Consider the following 22,998-nt stretch of genomic DNA (forward strand, 5'->3'; position numbering starts at 1 on the left):
GTGATATCCGTTGGTCAAAACACGTATTCAAAGTGTCGAAAGAAGCATTCAAGTGTTTGGGCTTTCCTAAGCGGTGCAAGAAATATTTCGCCTCTTCTGATCTTCTCAATATCTATACCACCTACATCAGGCCGAGGATGGAATATAACTCTTATATATGGGCAGCAGCTCTTAATTCATCCTTGGAGCTACTCGACCGGGTTCACCGGAGAGCGATGGTGTTGATTGGGGACAGTAGGGTATCCAACTCTATTGCTTCTCTCGAACATCGTCGGAATGTGCGTAGCGTTGTATTGCTCTATTCGTCTGCTTATCCCTGACGTTAGGCTGTTCACCAGGATTACAAGACTTGCCAGAATTTCACACCCGTTTGTAATTGATGGGCCAGTCGACCGAACCATGCATTACCGAGAAAATTCATTTTTCGCCCGAACCATTCGTATGTGGAATCGACTTCCGGCTAATGTCTTTCCCACCGACATTGATGTTCAGAAGTGTAAGACAAATATCAATAAACAGTACTTCCTCTTTCCCCCCTCCAACCCTTAACTTTCCTAATTGACAACGCAATGCACTGAATACATAGGGGACATCCCCTGCGTGTTGGTTACGTGAAAAGTAAGGCAAGTTATGCGACACCAAAGGCTTACAGACCTATAAACCTTAAGTCATTTCTATTCAAAATCATGGAACGTATTGTTGACACCATAATAAAGAGTAGGACATCCAGCGAACTGCTCAAATACAAACAGCAAGCTTATGTCAAGGGAAGGTCGGTGGAGACTGACCTGCACGAGTTTGTGCATAAAATAGAAGAATCCTTCGATGCCAAAACGAACACACTGACGTTATACACTGACATCGAGCGGGCTTTTAACATTGACCCAATCCTTAGATCAGGGGTGGAGCCGGTCCTTTGAGACCGGGTGGAGCCGGTCCTTTGAGACTGCATAAACCTTATGCTAAAGAACAGGTAGATGAATTGTGTGGCCCATGGTATAAATATAAGGGAGAAAGTGGCACAAGGCATGCCACAAGGGTGCATTTTATCGCCACTCCTATGGGCGACCACTATAAATGAATTATTACGGATGCTGACTGAGAAGGGCTTTGAATCGAGTCTGCTACGTAGAAGATATTATAATACTTCTAAGGGGTAAGGATCCGAACGAGCTATGCAGAAGAGCCGAACGGGTCTGGGCTAGACCCATGGGTCTCAATGTTTACCCAGAGAAGACAAAAATATGCCTGTTCGCAAGGAAGACAAAGGTCGGCCAATTTGACGTACCACGTTTCCTCAATAAAACTTTTTCGATATTTGACGAGGCCAAATACTTAGGTGTGATCTTGAATAGGAAACTGAATTGGAAGTGTCACATTCAGGAGCGTACCGAGAAATCTCACATATGTTGGGCACTGACGGAAGATCATGTTACACGGCTGGATCAAAGCTAGAGGACAGAGTGGCCCAGGGGGTCTACATTAAGAACCCAGGGACTGAGATCTGTTTTAGACTGCCTGACCATAATGCGGTCTTGCAGGCGGAATTTCGGGCGATCCCGGAATGCGTGCGGTGGTGTGGTGCTAACGAAAAGACGTCGAGTGTGAATATCTTTACGGATAGTAAAATGGCCACATGGGCAATAACAACCATGACGGTAAGATAACGAACAGTGTTGGAAAGTAAGAAGGAGATTAACGCCTACTATGAGGATGACACGATCCGCATCGTTTGGGTACCGGGCCATAAAGGGGGAATGAAAAAGCATACGATTTAGCAGTGAAGGGCAGAGAATTGCCGTTAATAAACTTGGTTTACCCGAAGCCTTTCGGGTCGACGCAGTTCGAGTTAAGAGTGTGGGGTATGAATTCGCATGCAACCGCGAAAATCCTATAAGAAGATCCGCGAAAATCCTATAAGGAGATCTAGGTCCTGAGAAGACGCTATTACTGAAAGGAAAAAAAAAGGAGGTTAGTATAGCTATTGGTATCATAATGGGACACATAGGACTACGAGCTCACTTGTGTAAAATCGGTACGAAAAGTGATGGCATGTGTAGTGCATGCGGGGAAGATGATGAGACGTTGGAGCATTTCCTATGTCATTGTCCGGCTTTCGCGTCTAACAGATGCCGTCACTTAAGCACCTAAGTGGCATGGATAACAATAGAAAATTTTGTAAAAAATAGCAAATTTTGTCCCTGAACATTTTGTAAGTAGCACGGAATTCCTAGTTTAGATTTTCTTTTTCGAAGTAACTTTTTTAGTATTTAGAGCGCACAACAAGCCGATTACTGGCTTAGCTGTATATCCATAGTGTCATGAGGCGGATTAATATCGGCACCCTCTTTTCAACCTAACCTAAAATGAGGGATATTGTTTCCTGTGTTACTGGTATTAACAGAACACTCGAAACACTTTCTCTTTGGGCCACAGACAACGGGCTTCTGCTAAATACGTAAAATTCGATGTTTTGAATTATTTCTCGTAGCAAGGTTGACCTTCGAAGGATGCCACAGTTGACCTCTAACAACTGACTTATTGAGTATAGTCCGATTCCTCATTTGGGCAGTTGTTAAAGGTAAACTGTGGCTCCCTTTGAGGGTCAATTTGGCTTCGAGAAATAATTTAACACTACGTCTTTGACGTATTCAGTAGAAACCTTGGAGTTATATTTCCCAGCAATCTCGTGGAATAGGCATATATTGCCAATGATCGGGCATTGCGATGCTAAGAAGTTGGTGGCATATTCAGTACTTTACGTCTCTGCTGATACGTCGACTAATAGCTGAATCTTACTGCATACCGAAACTTTTATATAGCTGCGAGTTGTTTTCGAACTGTGACTATGATCACATGCAGTAAATCAAAGTTGTGTCGAATGATTTTGCGAGGTATGCAAATGCAATTTTTGCCTATGAACATTCCACTGTGGAACAGGGGCAAACTTCTCACATCAATGAGTGCAGTCCGATTTAAGTTTTAAGCTCAATGATAAGGGCCCTCCTTTTTATAGCCGAGTCCGAACGGCGTGCCGCAGTGCGAAACCTTTTTGGAGAGAAGCTTTACATGGCATAGTACCCCACAAATGTTGCCATCATTAGGAGTGGGAAACCACCGCGAGGTATGTCTATGAGAAAAGGCGTTCGTACAGTATAAGAATTTATACATTTAAGATGGATTTTGATAACTTGACAGATTATAGATCCCTGCTACTCTTCCATGAAATTTTGTATACAAGGCAATCTAACTATTTGTGCAACCACTTGGTATTCCCTTGCTCCAATCGGATACGCATAATTCTTCAGCTAAAATTTCGCTTTGTAGTGTCTGAGAGGCACTTTTTCAATATTTTTAAGAAAAATTAATGGTTTCTTATTATTTAAAAAAAAATATTTAAATCAATTAATTATTTAAGAATTTTCATTTAGTTTCTGCCAGTCTGTAGTATGGTACCCCTATAAAAAGCTATGCTTAAGGTAATATTGTAACGCTTTTAAAACAAAGAAATTGAAAATCGATCCCGGCACTTCCTTCGTTAGCACACTAATTCAGTTCGTTCAGTAAACTTTTTCGTTCTCTTTTTCTTCACTTTCTTTCTTCGTTTTATCTAATGGGATGAATTAATACTACCCTCTATGGCGTAGGTATTAAGAACTTGACTTTACCTGCCTTTATTATAAGTTTAGGTCGGTCACTTATCTTCGTAATTTAAATCGATTTTATTTTCTTCTTAAAAAATAATTGGAACTTTTTTCAACTTTCTTTTTGCAGGTACGTACATTAATCTCCTTTTTATCTATAAATGGCTATGGATGGTAAGTTTGGTAATTTGGCTAAAGTATTTTTACTGTGCAAATGTCAGTAGGAATATTTTCATTCTGCGTAGCAGAACATTGTATAGTCTACTAGCTGACCCGGGGCCGCTCCGCTGCGCCTTCTTTTACGTCATATGGAACAATATTCTCCTTGGAATATTTATTTTCGATAATTAAAGAACTTTAATGCAATACTATACTACGAAAATAGTATATCGCTTGACTAACAGTTTAACAATATAAGTGCCTTTATCTGAAACCCAAATGATCTCTATTGGTCTACGAATTCAAGTTAGGATGTAAGGTGTACTCTATCCTTAAAATACTTTATTTCAGCCCGCCACTCTCATGATATTTGATTAAGGGGTGTTTTCGGGGGTGAGGTCGTCCCCCAGGCACTTGGTCCTAAAAAAATATCAGCATCGTCCTCTTCTTTCAAATACCATTTATTTAAACCCCATATTGCCATTGGTTTAGGGGATTTTACCCGACGAGGCGTCCCCCAAACACATGGCCCCGAAATAGGTTATCAAATTCGTTTTCTACAATAATATAAAATACCTTTCATTTGAGCCACATATTGGCATGGTCGAAAAATTTGTACCCTTTGGCGGGTGTTTTGGGGAAGGGGTGATGCCCTTAATACATGATCCTAAATTTGGATATCAAATTCGTATTCTTCTACCAACTACTTTTTTTTGAGTCCCATATTGCGATGGTCAGTAAAAAATTGCTGTTTGTGGGGTATTTTGGGAAAGGGATAGACCTCCAGAAAATTGGTCCCTAAAGTGGGTATCAATTCTTGCTCTACCCGCCAATACCTTTCATTTAAGCTCCACATTGACATGGTCGGTAAAACACTACGCCCGGAAAATATATCAGCAACGTGCTCTATTCTCATATAACCATATATCATTTATTTGAACCCCATATTGCCGTTGCCCTCAAAATTGGATATCAAATTCGTTTTCTATTCTCATTTAAACTCCTTATTGCAAAAGTTAGCAAATATGTCCGGTTTGGGGTATTGGCCCTAAAAACTATGAATATTTAGTTCCACTCTCTTTAAGACCCAAATTGTCTTGGTAAGCAAATACTTCCTATTTCGGTGTTGTTATGGTGGTGGGACGTCCCCTAGACAGTTGGTCCCTAATGTTGATATCAGATACGTGGTCTACTCCCAAATACCTTTAATTTGAGCCCCATATTTCCATAGTCGGCAAACATGACCGGCTTGAAGGTGTTTTGGGGGATGGGCGGCCACTCAGTGAGTTGGCCTTGAAAATATATATCGGCAAATACTTACTATTTGGGTGGTGTTGTGGGGGTGACGTGGCCCCATAGACACTTTTCCCGAATACTGATATCAAATTCGTGCTTTACTCCCAAAGACCTTTCATTTGAGCTTCATATTGCTATGGTCGTAATTTTGTCCCCTTTGGGAGAGGTTTTTCTTTGGGGGATGTTTTTGGTGAGAGACGGCCCCTAAACATTTGGTCCCGTATTTGGATATCAGATTTTTATTCTACATTCAAATACCTTTTATTTAAACCCCATATTCCCATGGTCAGTAAATAAGTGCTATTTGGGGGGTGTTTTGAGAAAGGGGTGGACCCGCAGAAACGTGGATATCAGATTCGTATTCTACTCGCAAATACCTATCATTTGAGTCCCATATTGCCATGGTTGGTAAATATGTCCGATTTAGGGGTGTTTTGGGGCTTGGGGTGGTCCCTCTAGTACTTGGTTCGACAATTGGACATCAGATGCGTTTTCTTATCCTAAATACCTTTCATTTGAGTCCCATATTGTCGTGATTGGTCTAAATATATGTTTGGTAGGTTTTAGGGTGGGGCAGCCCCCCTAGGTACCCCATCCGGATACCAAATTTTTATTTTTAGGGTACCATATGAGAGCACACAAAAGTTCGCTTAAATCGCACCACCCATCTCCGAGATCTGGCGTTTCTGAAAATTTTGGGTAAGGGGGAGGGTCCGTCAGATATCAAATAATGTAGTACACTATTTTCACCACGGGATCATTATGCACCATCTGTAAAAGAAAATCGGTTCAGCCGTTTCTGAGTCTATGAGGAACACACAAACATACATACAAACAAATAAACACAATTTGATTTTTATATATAAGATTAGAAACAAGTGTCCACTGTGCTGTTTTCAGGAAGCTCTGTAGTCAACCACACCTTCGTCGCTCTGTCTAGCCTACGGCGTGTATCCCATACCCATTGTGAGTCACGATTCAATATCACTAAGGAAGAACTATTTGCAACAACAAAATGTAAACTTTTTTTTAACAAGAACCCCTCTTACCGTTATTTTGCCTCATACTCGTACTAGTACAACTAAATAACCCTTGTGATTTTATTGACTTCATATGGAACAATCTAATTCAGAATCAACAAAAGCGGGAGTGGTTTAACGTACACTGCCTTTTGACACGAACATTTGGCTAAAGGATAACTAACCCAATTAGACTGGTGTTTTTAGGACACCAGTTCTGGCAACCTAATTGTCGTCCTATCCTTACATATTTATATTGAGGCAGAGTTCTAAAAGGTTGATTTGTTTTTTGCCACACTTAGAGACCCAATCTAGACTCGAGCAATTTTTAATATGATTCGTTTTACTTGCTTCATGTTAGAACAAAAATTTCACTTCGAATTTAATAAAAAACAACAACAATAAAAAAGGTAAACACTTGTAAACCAAGGTATTACAATTTAAATAAGTAACGTAATTGAAAACATGTAGTAACGGGTTACGTTGGTTCGGTTCAAGTCTTATCATGAAATCTGCTAAATATGTACACAATTTTTGAATCAGTGTATATTTGAATTTCTTTGAAAATATTAAACTGGTTGGATATAGCCTAGTGGAGTGTCACATATATTTATGGGATAAAAATTGGGTCTCATATGGCGCTACGAAGCCGATCGAAAGACTATTTTATATGGGTACTTTGTGCAAATATCAACCTATTTCTCAACCTATCAATTCCCAAAAACATACATCCGTAAGAAGTATACTGATGGAAAAATCACATGAATTATATATCCGTGCCGAGCCTTGAAATGTTTGCATTCCCACGACTTCAAACCAGTTTCCAAAATAATTTCCCGTTAATATTTCGCATTTACTCTGACGCCAGGCTTGATGAATAGGATTGGAGAGCGGCCATTGGCGGTCATAGCTACACTTTCATTCATTTTGTAACTCGTTTTCCCATTCACTTCCACATAAGTACAACCTACCAATGTACTCTGGTTCCCTTTGTATGGGAAGGTGCGACAAAAATGGTTTTAGTTGATCCATCGTCTTTAAGTGTATAGACAAGGCTCATTGGCACAAAGGTAAACAATGTTAACATTTGGGCATTATCGGATATGTTCTACCTGTATTATAGCATATATGTGTATTTTAAGGAGGAATAATAGACAACGTCTAGACAAAACGGTTAAAGCAAAAATTTAGCATGAAGATCTTGATTTGTACACATTTGCACTAAACAGGCACGTTTTTTCGTACAACTGTTCGAATTGTACCTTTTCCCGTACTACTTGATGAATGGAGCAAGAAATCTGAAATTGGGTATATGGATATGCAACACTATACATTTTGAAGAAAATTGTTGTATTCGGTACCAAAGTATTATTTGGTACCAATAAGTACTATTTGGTACTAATAAGTACTATTTAGTATTTAGTATATATAAACAAGTAAAAGCGTGCTAAGTTCGGCCGGGCCAAATCTTATATAGCCTCTACCATGGATCGCATTTGTCGAATTCTTTCCCGGTATCTCTTTTTAAATAAATAAAGGATAAAAGAAAAGAATTGGTATGTTAATCGAATTGAATGTTGGAGACCACAGTAGAAGTTTATGTGTAAAAATCAGCCAAATCGAATAAGAATTTTGCATTTTAGGAGCTCAAGAAGTAAAATAGGGTGATCGGTTAATATGGGAGCTATATCAGGCTAACGACCGATTCATACTATATTTGACACGTATGTTGGAGGTCATGGGAGAAGCCGTTGTACCAAATTTCAGCCAAATCGGATAATAATTACGCCCTCTTGAGGCTCAAGAAGTCAAGATCCCAGATCGGTTTATATGGCAGCTATATCTGGTTATGCACCGATTTGAACCATATTTAGTACAGTTGTTGAAAGTAATAACAAAACATGCAAAATTTTAGCCAAATCGGATATGAATTGCGCCCTCTAGTCAGTCAAGATGTCAAGATTGGTTTATATGGCGGCTATTTCAGGTTATTGACCGATTTAAACCATACTTGGCACAGTTGTTGGAAGTCATAACGAAATACGTCATGCGAAATTTCAGCCAAATCGGATAGAAGTTGCGTCAAGACCCCAGATCGGTTTATATGACAGCTATAACAGGTTATGGACCGTTTTCAACCTTAATTGGCACAGTTGTTGCAAATCATAGCAAAACACCTCATGCAATTTCAGCCAAATCGGATAAGAATTGCGTCCTCTAGTGGCTTAAGAAGTCAATATCCCAAATCGGTTTATATGGCAGCTATATCAAAACATGGACCGATATGGTCCATCTACAATCCCAACCGACCTACACTAATAGGAAGTATTTTAAGCGGCGTGCTTTACTCCTTTGAAAGTCAGCGTGCTTTTGACAGACAGATGGACGGACCTTGCTAGATCGACTTAAAATGTCATATACATTATGGGGTCTTAGACGAATATTTCGAGGAGTTACAAACAGAATGACAAAATTAGTATACCCCCATCCATATGGTGGAGGGTATAAAAAGAATATACAATAAATTACTTCATGAAACAACAACAATTTATAACATTTACTAGAACTTTTACCGAAGGCCAACGTAGCGCAGAGGTTAGCATGTCCGCCTATGACGCTGAACGCCTGGGTTAGAATCCTGGCGAGACCATCAGAAAAAATTTTATGAAAAATGCTAAAATTTTGGAGACAAAAGAAGTGTGTCTAAACGCTCCATAAACAAGGCAAAAGTACGTTTATAAATTGCGAAAAATTTATTGTAGTTAAAAAGTTTGACATGTTCCAAGGAGATATACCTAAATGAAAGCATTAATCGCCGACATGTGTTTTTTTTATTTTTGTCATATGGGCGGGACCACTGTGCAGTGGTATATATCACCTAATTAGCTGATGTGATACGCCTCCTCAGCTTGTCGCCTCCGATCCGCAATTGTTCAGCTGGTATACCACCAGCTCCTGCCGACGATCTTCAGTCGGGTAAGGTTTATCCCTTTAACCGAGTTTGACGAGTATATTCCTCACACAAAAACTTACTTTTTTCAGGAGTTACTTATCGACGTTAAATAAAAATTACCTTTCAATATAGTGAATTAATTTATTGTACATTAAATAATTTTAATAAATTAACTGATATGGGTGCTCTACGAACCCACAACATTTTGGAGACGATGTAGGTGTGACATTTTTCTTTCTTTTATTTCAAGTGACAACTTTTTTGATTAATTTTTAAAAGAAAGTTTTTTTTTTCCCGAATCAAATATAAATTCTCCAACAACTGCTAAAATTACCTTCTTATTGCCGATCTGAACATCGTGCCAGATATGTAAACCAAAATAACAGCTCTTATTGAAAATCCCTATACTTACACTAGAGAAAATCCAGTCAAAAACGTGCTAAGTTCGGCTGTGCCGGTTTATATAAGGACCATACATATGAGTTTATAGACCGATTTGGACAATACTTAGCATGTATGTTGGGAATCATAATAAAACGCTACGTCATACAATGGGATGGGATTTTTGTGAGGGCATTTCTGAATAGAATTTAAGTTTTTTACTACAATTTTGCCACGATATATGTCAAGGTCCGACTCTTCAGTCAAAAGTTATGCGAGTTACAATGTGAAAAGTAAATTTTTTGCATTTTTTCATCAAAATAGGTAATGTCATTGTTTCGTCTCTATAAAGAAAATTTTATCTAACACTTTCAATTTAGCTTATTGTACTGTATTTTATTGTATTTAATGTAGATGCGTTTTGAATGTAAGTTTTATAAATTGTCTTGACTCTAGTAGGATATATGTGAAATGCAATATTGGCATTTTTTTACCAAAAAAAAAAAAAAAAACTGGAAAAACCCTCCGAATTCTCAAAACGCAAAGCTAAGACCCCCAACTTTATAACATATTTTCATTATCCCAAGTTGTCCCTTATTACATGCAAATAATTTTTTGCGTCATCCAAGAATTAAGGTCTCTACAGCCATTCTGCCTATAAAAATTTTAAATCTGTTCAGAATTATCTTCACAAGCAACAAATAAGAAGCCAGCCTCTGCGAAAAAAATATACCACATATCGAATTATTTCTTTGTATGGGGTTTCGAGCACTTTTCAGCAAATAAAATAATTTTGAAAATCGTATCATGAAAGCGCTTTTGGCAGCCCGAACCAAACTTTGTAGGGCCGAGGTGACCAACTTTGAAAGCCCACTATGGGGGGGGGGGGGGGGGGGCAGGACCTACTACGGCCCTAAAATTTTGTACAGCAAGTGGTTGTAAATGTCAGAGTTATTTTTCCCATCCCATTGGGGGTTAGGTAAATCGGATAGCAATTGTAGCTTCCAGCGGCTTAAGTTGTCTGATCGGGAGATCGGTTTATATGGGTGCTTTACCAGGTTATGTACCAATTTTGATCTAACTCATCACGGTTGTTAGAAGTAAAAACAAAACACACTGTGGAAAATTTTAAACAAATCAGATAACAATTACGGCTAGGGGCTAGAGAAGTCAAATCGAGGACCAATTTTTATGAGAGCTATATTCTTGCAAAGATTGCTCTTGGTCGGACTTTATGAAGATATAGCTGCCATAAAAACCGATCCGCCTATTCAGGGTCTTAGCCCATAACAGATTCGTTTGTTATCCGATTTAGCCTAAATTAGTGGCAGTGAGTTGCACTAATCCTCTCCACTTTCCCACCCAATATGGTCCCGGTTGAACCCGATATAGACCAATTTCCCGATTAAGATTATTAAACCAATGACAGGCGCCTATACGATATTACCAGATTTGTCTGAAGACCCGTCGTTTTCTGCACCTCATATGATCCAAATTAGACCAATTTGAATATAATTGCCATATAGACCGATCTGCCGATTTAGCGTCTTTAGCCCATAAAAGCTTCATTTATTCCCTGGTATTCGAAGCGAAAATGGTCCAGATCGGATCATATTTGGATATAGCCACCATAAAGATCGGTTCCCCGATTTTGGTTCTTAAAACCATAAAACCCCCTTTTGATACCCGATTTCTCTGAAATTATTAACGTTGACTTGTACATGGCTTTCCGGAACCTGAACCAAATATGATCGAGACCGCCCTTATTTCGATATTGACATGAATATGGTAGAGTTGTAACAAAATAGGATTATAGGACTACTATACTCGCCGATAACATAATCAAAGCCAATGCGTTTAACGAGTTTATTCGTCGTACATGTTCATTGGTATTGTGTTTGATGTAAATAACCGACCAAGCCCATTAACGGGTTAAGGGATTATGCTGACCTAATTCTGACAAGGCGGTATATATTCTACCGATTCTCACGAAATTTGGCGCAAGAGTTTATCTGACGACTCTTGACATTATTGGTGAACTTCGTCGAAATTTTTTCATATTTTGATATAGGTGGCATACATATATGTATCGTCCGATTATTACTCATAGACCCTTGGGAAGTGCATTTATCAACCGCGATATTTGTGATGTAGTATGCCATGTAAAATCTTCTCCCCAAAAAGATGTCGTGCTGCGGCACCCCATTCGGACTCCGGTATAAAAAGCAGCTTAAACTTGAATCGGGTAGCACTCATTGCCATGTGAGAAATTTGCGCCTGCTACCTTAATATTGTACAATTTTTTTTTTTTGTTTAGACGATTTAAACAGAAAAAATTGCTATATACCAAAAATTTAGCTTTCATCTTTCGCGCTTAAGAATCTTTATTTTTGTCAGTCTAGCCATTGTCTCTATTTTTTCGCACATGACTGGATCTTCATCAACACCTTTGTCAAATTGATTAAGGTGCTCTACAAACCCAACGACTTTTGAGTTAGAGCTGGTAAACTATTGATAATCGCAACAATCGATATTTTCGATATTTTTTTAATAAATGTCAATAGCATCGATAATATCGTAAATTTTTCATCACCTGTATTTCAAACGAAAAAGAGAAGTGCAAATCTGGAGATCGATTTTTGTAGAACCAATATCAATACACGACCCTATAAAACCAAATTTTATAAGTCAGTTGGAAGTCATGAAAGAAATCATTGTGAAAAATTTTAGCTTAATCGGATGAAAATTTTTGTTCAATTTTGCAAAAAATTTTAACTTTCCCGATAGTATCGAAAGGAAAAATATCAATCGATATTCAGATAGAAAATAAAATATCGATAGTGTCATCGATTATTTGCCTGCTCTATATTGAGTACGATGTAAAGTACGCTTTTGTTTAGAAACAAAACTCAATAAGTTCTATAACTCTTTCTAGCGCAGTTAGAGAGAAGAGAGCCTTACTTTCCACTATTGCGATACAAACTAATCATCAATGCTAAAAACCAGAAAAACATAAACACTGACAACATATTTGAAATTATTGTGTTGCCCAAAAAGTAATTGCGGATTTTTCATATAGTCGGCGTTGACAAATTTTTTCACAGCTTGTGACTCCGGAATTTCATTCTTTCTTTTGTCAGTTATCAGCTGTTACTTTTAGCTTGCTTTAGAAAAAAAGTGTAACAAAAGTATATTTGATTAAAGTTCATTCTAAGTTTATTTATTATGCATTTACTTTCTTTTAAAAAATCCGCAATTACTTTTTGGGCAACTCAATATTTATAACGTTTCGTCTTAATTTCATTTCCTAATGTAATTATCGTAATAGTTAACTCTTTACGCCGTCCACGTATATTAATAACAGCATTGAAATAATTGTCTAATGACGCATCATCCATCATTTACATGCACTATGCACTAAGCTGTGAACACTAGGGGAAGATTACACATTTGTCCATAACTGAATGTGTGCAGTTTGCTTTTGAATAGTTGAGCATTCTATCCGCACGTTCTGAGGCATTTGTGCAGCAAGCAGCGCATTCAACTAAAATTCGCATTTTTTAACGTTCTCTCCCCCCCAGAGAAATGGTCTTTTCTGTAACAACGACAACAAAAACAACAACCATATAACAAAACAACCCACCATTAGTTGACAGCCACCAAACGCGAATTCTCTTTTCAAGTGAGCAGCGTCTATTTCCATTTCATTATTCATAACGGGCATCCATTAGAGACCGACAAGTGGGCTAGAACTGGGAGAAAGGTCGAGAAACAGAAAACAAATGCTCTCTTTCGGGTAGAATCGATTTGATTTGCATTTCGCCTTCGGCTTTCCCATCTATCTCTCTCTCACGAGGTGCGGGAAATGTATACATCAAAAATGAATTTGACTCTTGACGGCACTAGCCTGTAGTTCCAAACATTTTGCATAGCTTTTTCTAGTTGTTGCCGTTACTGTTGTGTGTGTGAATGTGTGTTTGTTACGTGGTGTGTGTTTGAATGCACAAACAACTCTCACTGCCGTATTGTTTGACTTTTAAAAATAACCACTTACTCCCTTCACAGTTCTAAATTCTACATTCCGGAACGATTAGAATGGAATTTGGTAAAAAAAAAACAAAACGGCGAAACAAAAGCAACAGTTTGTGCTGATGTCGTTGTGCTTTTGTAAAAATGCCTGCTAACTTATCTCGCTCTTTCTCTCTCTCTCTCGCAAAGATTGTATCTCGTGTGGGTTGGTGTTATCAGTCGATGTTGAGGATGCTTGTAATGACGATATGGTACTTCTTTAGCGTTAGTTGTTTAGTGGCTTGGTTTGTGGCACGTAATCGATAGTGGCGTTGAAAATCTTAATAGTCCACGCTTCTTAGTGAGCCGCTGTAAAGTGGTTTGGTTGAGTTTATTACCGGGTATGTTATGACGGGTAATGTCGTCATCTTGCCGCCATTATCATCAGCATCGTGGTATACGTTGTCATCGCATATTTTTCGATTCCGTCCGATTCGGTGTGACCGTGTGAATGCTATGACAGCATTTTGCAGCGGCGTTTACGTTCGCTTTTGTTGTTCAGTCGATCGTTGTTTCTCAAAAACTCGTTTCCAAAGACAATTTGTTTGTTATTAAATCGTGTCAAAGCATGGTTCTTGTTATTGACGCTTTTGTCAGCAGAAGCCGGCACAGAGCTGTATTTCTCCGCTTCGTATCTGGCCGCTTTAAACGTAACCACATTCTCTCTCTCTCTCCCTCCCTCCCCTGATCTCATCATACACTTTCTAAACCAATAAATTTTATGGCTAACCTCAATGCTAACAACAAAATCAAGCAACGATTTGAGTGCCTGCCTGACTGACAGAAATACTGGCTAGCTGGCTGGCTGACTGGCTTGTCGGCCGACCACCAGCCATATTTAGCAATGACATCACAGTTACGTTTTGGTTTTAATTTATTGCCAAGCTTATTATTAGTTAACGCCGTGTTCGTTCATGCTTGCTTGCTTACCCTGCTCGCTTCTTCGGCTAATCCAAAATTTTGTGTGACGATAAAAATGACGACGTAGATGATGATACAAAGCTATCTTAAATAGACGCATAGCAAAATCTAATAGGGGGGTATGTACTTTCGCATTTGAGTGTAGAACGAAGTAAGCGATGATGTGATCTTATGTTATTTTAGCTATTATCGCTCCCTGCTTCATCGTGGTAGTTTCGAAAACAAAGGGAATATCATCATCATTAACAAAAAATAGCTTTTGTTTTCTTTTGCAGAGTGCGCAACATTTTACTGGGACTATGCGATTAGGTATATTTCGCTTCAGTTGTATTTTTGTTTAAACCAAAGGGGTTTAATTATTCAAGAAAAGTACACATTTGGGGATTAATTTGACCATTTAGTTCGTATACCTTCAGTTATGGCCCTTGAGACGGTGATCAAGACTATGCATCGGATAGCCTAAATTCGACATAAAATGACAATTAATCCCTTCATATAGCCAATTTGTACCTAATTTGACATAAATTGCTCTCAAGAATCTCTCAAATTGACTATATCCAGTGTATAGTTGTAGGAATCGAACTTCAGAACTGTGTTTTTTATTACCCCACATATATTCGCTGTATTTGTCACAAGGTTTCCCTTTTCATTCGCTTTCTCTACACTCACAGAAATAAGTTTGCTGATATCGACAAATACCGTATGCTGATATCAGCAAACAGCAATATGCGGATATTAGCAAAAAACATCTTTAAAAATTATCAAACAATAGAAAGTTTGAAAATATTTTACTGCTACAGGGTAGCTGAATCAACGTGTTACCAATTTAAACAACCACAGTTTTTTGTGTGAAAATATTTTTTATTGGTTCAAATAACAACAAGTGAAAGTATGATAAGTTCGGCCGGACCAAATCTTATGTACTCTCCACCATTTATCGTCTTTTCTTTGTCTAGTATCTCTTTAAGGGAAACAAAGGATAATGGATAAAAATTGCCATGCTATATTGGAGTCATGTCAGGTTATGGACCGATTCGGATCATACTTGGTTTGGATGTTGGAGTCCATAGTAGAAGTCATTGTGCAAAATGAGAGCCAAATCAGATAGGAATTGCGCCCTATAGGAGCTCAATATATATGGGAGCCAGGGACGTAGCCATGATTTTTTTATAGGGGGCCCACCCCACATTTTTTCACAATCAAAGAACACCATATTATTCTGTTAGTGAGGTAAAGATACCTGAAATTTTTTAATGAAAATTATGGTTGCTACTAGGTGCAGGGACTGACCCATAGGCGGTGACACTTGGTCATAAAGTCAGAGCTAAATTTCGTACTGCTTGTTCACGCTATTTATTGGCATATCCAAGTCTCTGAAATCCTTCATAATATGGTGGTATTTGCGAATATCTTAGTTTTATAATGATAGTTTCGACGAATCGGTGAATATACGTTCAAATTTATTTTAAGCCATGTCTGAGTTTGGTATCCCTGCAAAATTAATTAGACTTTGCAGGATGACACTTGCTGATACGCGTTCTTCAGTAAGAATAGGAAAAAATCTTTCCGAACCATTTAATACCAAACGAGGTTTCAGGCAAGGAGACAGCCTATCGTGTGATCTCTTTAATATCCTGCTGGAGAAGATTATACGAGATGCAGATGTGAATATATATGGCACACTAATCACAAGAGAGCACATGCTACTTGCCTATGCCGACGACATCGATATCATAGGTCGGTCACCGGTAGTAGTTACTGCAGCCTTTGAGAGAATCGAAAGGGAGTCAGTAAAAGTGGGTCTGGAAGTAAATGGAGATAAGACGAAATGGATGTTTTCAACTCCCAAAAAACCTTGTACAACCGATCAGATAAAAAGAATGGAGACATTTGGGAACCACAATTTTGAGATAGTCAGCAATTTTATCTTCCTCGGCACCGCCGTAACCGAAACGAATGACCCCAGTTTTGAAATAAAGCAAAGAATAATAGTTTCAAACAGATGCTACTTTGGATTAAGTAAGCAGTTTAGAAACAAGGTCACCTCTCGACAGACGAAGATTACAATATACAAGACACTGAAACCTCCCCTTGTTGTAATAGGGTTCTGAGACATGGATATTTGTGAAAGGAGATTAGGCAGTGCTTGGAGTATTTGGGAGAAAGATTCTTCGGAAAATACATAGACCAGTTTGCGTTAATGGAGAATATAGGCGTCGTATGAACCTCGAGCTGTATGACGTGTAACTATGCTATACGTATCAAAATACAACTGCTGCGTTGGCTAGGTTATATTGCCAGAGTGGATGATGAAGCTCCAGCAAAGAAGTCTTTTGAAGGCAAACACGGTGGTACACGGAAACTGGGACGACAACAAGTAGAAAGGCGTTAAGTTCGGCCGGGCCGAACCGATCTGAATCATATACGACACGGATGTCGAAAAGCCTAAGTCACTGTGTTAAATTTCAGTGAAATCGGATTATATTGTAAATGCGCCTTTTATGGGGCCAAGACTTTAAATCGAGATATCGGTCTATATGGCATCTATATTAAAATCTGGACCGATTTGAGCTTAACCTAACTCACTGTCCCAAATTTCGGCGACATCGGACAATAAATGCGACTTTTATGGGCCCAAAACCTTAAATCAAGAGATCGGTCTATATGGCAGCTATATTCTAATGTGGACCGATCTGGGCCAAATTAAGGAAGGATGTCGAAGGTCCAAACACAACTCACTGCCCCAAATTTCGATGACATCGGACAATAAATGTGCCTTTTATGGGCACAAAACCTTAAATCATCGGATTGGTCTATATGTCAGCCATATCCAAATCTGGACCGATCTGGGCCAAATTGACGAAGCATGTCGAAGGTCCTAAGACAACTCACTGTCCCAAATTTGGGCAAAATCGGATAATAAATGGGCCTTTTACGGGCTCAAAACCTTAAATCAGCGGATTGGTCTATATGGAAGCTATATCCAAATCTGAACCGACCTGGACCAAATTGAAGAGGGATGTCGAAGGGCCTAACACAACTCACTGTCCCAAATTTCAGCAAAATCGGATAATTAATGTGGCTTTTATGGGCCTAAGACACTAAATCGGCGGATTGGTCTATATGACAGCTATATCCAAATCTGGACCGATTTGAGGAAGGATTTCGAAGGGCCTAACACAACTCACTGTCCCAAATTTCAGCAAAATCGGATAATTAGTGTGGCTTTTATGGGCCTAAGACCCTAAATCGGAAGATCGGTCTATATGGCAGCTATATTCAAATCTGGACCGATCTGGGCCAAACTAAAGAAGGATGTCGAAGGGCCTAACATAACTTACTGTCCCAAATTTCAGCAAACTCGGACAGTAAATGTGGATTTTATGGGAATAAGACCCAAAATCAGTGGATCGGTCTATATGGGGGCTATATCAATATGTAGTCCGATAGAGCCCATCTTCGAACTTAGCCTGCTTATGGACAAAAAAAAAAGAATCTGTGCAAAATTTCAGCTCCATATCTCTATTTTTAAAAACTGTAGCGTGATTTCAACAGACAGACGGACGGACATGGCCAGATTGTCTTCGATTTTTCCGCTGATCAAGAATCGCAAATGGATATTTCGATGTGTTGCAAGCGGAATTATACCCACCCTTGAAGGTGATGGGTTTAATTGCCGATGAAAAGATCAAGTGGTGGGAGGCACCTCGAAACTTGGTGTCAGAAATTAAATAATGAGCGCAGAAGATCGAGATGCTGGGAACGCTATTCTACGTTCGGCTAGTGGAACAAATGTTTTGTTATAGTCAATTAAAGTAAGCAAATAAATAAATTTTGGCGAATCAGCTTCAGTATTTTGATGAACTTTTTTGTTTTGTTCTCATTTTAATTTTCTTTCAAACAATAGCTTTTTACAATATTTTTTCAAGTTTTTTTTTGCCTGTTAGGGCGAGATCATTAAATTTTACAGTTTTTGTTTGTTTCTCTTTCGAGAGCTGCATGATCGAAGATGCAAATGGAAAAGGAAAGCCAAAGGTAGCAACACACACCAACCACTTGGGACGCGTTTCGTCTTTGGTTAGAAGACTTTTCAACCATATTAGGTGTGATGGCTTCAAGGGCCGTGCGTTATGTTGTATTTAAATCGTATTTAATTGCGAAAACGCATCTTTGATACAATTACCACATTAACCAAGCTCGACAACCCTGCTTATTAGCTGCACCTTTTCCAATGCATTTATTTTTGTGTAATGGCAGACATTCTGTCTGTGGTAAATTACACTTTCTTCCGTACCACACATGATTCTGTGGATCTGTTGGAAGATGTATTGATGGCTTCGAACGCTAAGACAACGGCAATGGCTCTCGCCGTTGCTCCGTGGTCTCAGGTTCGAATCCTGGCCGGGCTCTGCCTTTTTATGTTTTCTTTATATTTCGGCTTCTGTTGGTTAAGTGGTTTTTTATTTCCATAAATTTTTACGCAAAAAAACTTTCAGCCAATGTTATTCTTAAATATTTCAAAAAAGTATACATTCTGCTTAAAGATATCACTATATTCTCTTCGACCTTTATTAAAATCGATCGAACGTCTGTTTTTGATGGAAAAGATACCCGGCAAAAATTGCATTCAACTATTGCTGTATATGCTTCTCATTTGTATTTTGTCTTTATTTTGGCCAATTTATTGGAGATAAAATAAGAAAAGGTGGTAAACTAAAAATCAGAAATACAAAGAGATTTCTATGTTATTGCAGTTGTAAACTTCTTTTCTTTGTCAATATTATTTGCGTTTCAATTTTTATTTCATTTATTTTCGGCAACTAATAAATTATTAATGTCCTCTTCAAAAATGATAATATTCAAAAGAAAATTATTTTCAAATATTCTCAAAAGCAAATTCTCTAGAAAACTTTTCCATATAACTAGTCCAAGATGGCCACTAATTGATGTTAAATGTCTTAGCGGCAGACGTAAATGTAATATGAAATTTGCTGTCATGGAAAAAAGTCTGCCTACTAGTAGCATTTAACAAAAATCTTTCCTATATTTCTCACATTTCCTTACTTGTTGGAGTTTGACATTTTTTGTTATTAGACTCGTCAAATTTCATTATTTTTCGTACATAACACTTAAGGAAATTATTATTCGCAAAATCTCTTCAGTATTAAAAGATTTTTTGAAAGAAAATCAATAAATTCAAAAGCTACATTTGGAAATTTTTTTAAGAAATATTTTATTGTACTAAAATCTACGATCAAAGCCTGCAGAATAAATATATTTTTACGATAATCAACGCTGCTTGCTATTGGCTGATTGATTTCGAGCCTTAATCACTATGAGCTCCATATCAATTGCCTTAAATACTGTATTGCGAATTATGGAATACCAAGAAATGGTTTCATTTGAAATAATTATTTTTAAATGTGAATTCATCATTTCGGGGTTTTAAAGTTGTGTTTTCAAGTTTCTAAAAATTTTCACTCAATTACTGACGGAATTTTTGATAATTTTTTGTTTCAAACCATATGGAAAATTTTATCTTTTAACAAAATTAAATTTCAATTCGCTATTTTAAAAAAAAATTATTAACATGTTTGTCTTTATGAATATTTATTGAAATATGTCTTTTGGGAAGATTTTAGGAAAATTGTGTCGTTTGAAAAGATTTTATTGAAACTTATTGAAATTTTTCTTAAAAAACTAATTTGTCTTTCGGCAATAAAATTTCATAAAAATTTTGTATGTAGAAAATATTTTGTTGACATTTCGACAAATTTTGTCTACAGAAAAGTTAATTGAAATTAAGTTTTTAGAAAGACTTTACAAAAGTTTTGACAAATTGCAGTGTCGTAAAATGCATGGGGAAGTGCATTGCAAGATGGGAAAATGCATTGCTGCATACAAATATGTCGTCACTTAAATGCTATGTCGGGCTTACAATCTGCCTTACCAATTTAAATCCACCTTATCGCCGCTGAGAATCAAATCCATCTCGGCACCGCTTTCGCATTACTTCAAGGTGGCTCCCAAATAGGTCTATTCCAGAGAACTGCATAACACCCATTATTTGACACTCAATAGACATTTATGAAAAATACACACAATACACACTACACCGTTTGTTGGGTGAAAATTTTTGTTATTGCTTCAAATAACAACAAGTAAAAGCGTGATAAGTTCGGCCGGACCGAATCGTTTGTGCCCTCCATCATTTATCAAGTTCTTTGTCCAGTATCTCTTTAAAGGCAAACAAAGGATAATGATTAAAAATTGCCATGCTGTTGGAGTCATGTCAGGTTATGGACCGATTCGGATCATACTTAGTTTGGATGTTGGAGTCCATAGTAGAAGTCGTTGTGCAAAAAGTCAGCCAAATCGGATAGGAATTGCGCCCTACAGAGGCTTAAGAAGACAAATCGGTAGATCGGTTTATATGGCAGCTTTGCCAATACATGGACTGCATTGGCCCATTTGCAATCCCAACCAACCTGCACTAATAACAAGTATTATTGCAAAATTTCAAGCAACTAGCTTTAATCTTTCGAAGGTTAGCGTAATTTCGAGAGACAGACAGACGGACGACTTAGAATGTCAAGACGATCAAGAATATATATATATACTTTATGGGGTCTTAGACGAATATTTCGAGGAGTTACAAACAGAATTACGAAATTTGTATACATCCTATGGTGGAGGGTACAATTAAGTTATAACATAAACGGCATGGGAACCAAAAGATGAGTGTCTATTAAGTGTTTGAGTGCCAAATATTGGGCCTTTGCAGTTCTCTGGTATATACGCCTTCGTCCATTCCATCGCTTGTGTCCAAGATTCCAAATTCCAAATCGGATATTAATTGCACACTCCAGAGACTCAAGAAGTCAATATCCGAGATCTATTTATATGGCATCTATTTTAAGTTATGAACCGATTGTGACCATACAACTCATACAAAATTTCAGCCAATCGGATAGTATTGCACCGTCTAGAGTCTCAAGACGTCAGGATGGCGATGTTAGTATACCCCAATCCTATGGTGGAAGGTATCCAAATGTATGGATGTATTGTCATTTTCAGAATCCTTCTCTGAGTCAGTCAGTTGTAAGCTGTTCAAATGTAATCTGCCGGTAATTTCCAGCGCATCCATAATGGATGCAACGATATCCGCTAATATTCAATGCTGTGGTCGGTTAACCTTCTCGGTATGACCAGTTCTAGTTATTCAGAGTGTTCACCAAAGTCGTATACACCTGGTCGTCTGGTTTGGAACCATCGGTATAGAAGTCTATATAACATCTATTACTAGGGATATTGTAGTTCTAATGGGTTCTATGATGAATAGTTGTACAGTACTTTTTATAAAAAAGCAGCTCAGGCAATGTGGATTACATATTGCGTGGAACTTAGGACGTTTTATCAAGGATAACACAGTGTCCGTAGCCGCCACTTGACCAAAGAGATAGCTCTCTTAGCCTCACAGCAGTAGTCGCAATAATTTCTAAATGTCCATCGGCATAGGTTGTAGCATTAAATTCAGTGCATCGGATGGTGTGCGGCTGTGTCACCCTTTGGATCCGGCTAAGTATTGCATGGTGGACTTTTGAAGCGCCGACCACCAGACCACAACACCATATAGCATTATAGGTCTGACAACTGCAGTATATATCCAGTGCATGACGCGCGCTCTAAACCCCCAACTTTTGCGATTGCCTCTCTTGCAGGTGTATAGTTAACGAGTTACCTAATTGCGAATTTTGTCTTGCTGAACAACAAGATATTCAGAAATTCACCACTTTCGTGCAAGTGCACGATCCTGTGACTTTTGGAACTTATAAGGTTGTAGCTTGAGCTCGTTTTATTATAAATTTTGCATCCTTTCCCGGGATATTTTTAAACCATGGCTTTGTCAATGCTACCACTACCATAACAACGATTAATGTAGCGATAATCAAAAATTTTGTTCACTATGAGGCATTTGAGTTCGCCAACAATGGCCGGTTGTGATTTTTAGACAAATATAACGCAATCACACTATTTCGTTTGAACTCCATCACAAATAAATTTCTTTTTAAATAAACTCAGAAGCAAAAGCTTTTGATGGCTAGTAAGCAACATAAAGAGATTGATAGATTTAACAATCTGAGCTAGGTAACATTTCATATTAGCTACTCTGTATATAAACACTTAAGTTGATAACAAAACCGTCTGTTGAAAACAGCAGACACAGTGTGCTGTGCAAAATAAACTTTGCTGTTTTCAGCAATATCTCTGCTATATTATTAAAATTTTTACAATTAAAGAAAAGCCTACTGCCTTTTCCGAAGGTACAGCTGGTTGCTATTGTGGTGACACCTCAATTACCAAAGTATTTCTTAACATAGTTGGCATTGCCTGTTGCATAATTTACTTTAAACTCCAATACATGAAATTGTACATTTTATTTTTAAGTAGGCTATGACTTTTACCTTTAATTGTTTTCTTTTTATTCTGTTCTGTTCATGTTAATTTTGTTATTTTCTTTTGCTTATTGTAATCAAGGAGGCCTTGATTTTTTGTC

At 37.9% G+C, this 22,998-nt stretch overlaps 1 protein-coding gene across 2 annotated transcripts in view; it reads left to right on the top strand.

The window, feature by feature from the left end:
- LOC106092647 (exostosin-1) overlaps positions 1-22,998 on the top strand; it is a 418,420-nt gene that overhangs the window by 279,565 nt on the left and 115,857 nt on the right. The window contains exon 2 of one of the 2 annotated variants that reach the window (XM_059370308.1): positions 3,775-3,818. The exons of the other annotated variant lie outside the window; for it this stretch is intronic. Coding sequence (XP_059226291.1) covers positions 3,806-3,818 — 13 coding nt within the window. The 5' untranslated portion in view covers positions 3,775-3,805. The remainder of the gene's footprint in view (positions 1-3,774; positions 3,819-22,998) is intronic. 2 annotated transcript variants of the gene reach the window in all.

This window comes from Stomoxys calcitrans, chromosome 5, assembly GCF_963082655.1.
Source record: "Stomoxys calcitrans chromosome 5, idStoCalc2.1, whole genome shotgun sequence".
NCBI lineage: Eukaryota > Metazoa > Arthropoda > Insecta > Diptera > Muscidae > Stomoxys > Stomoxys calcitrans.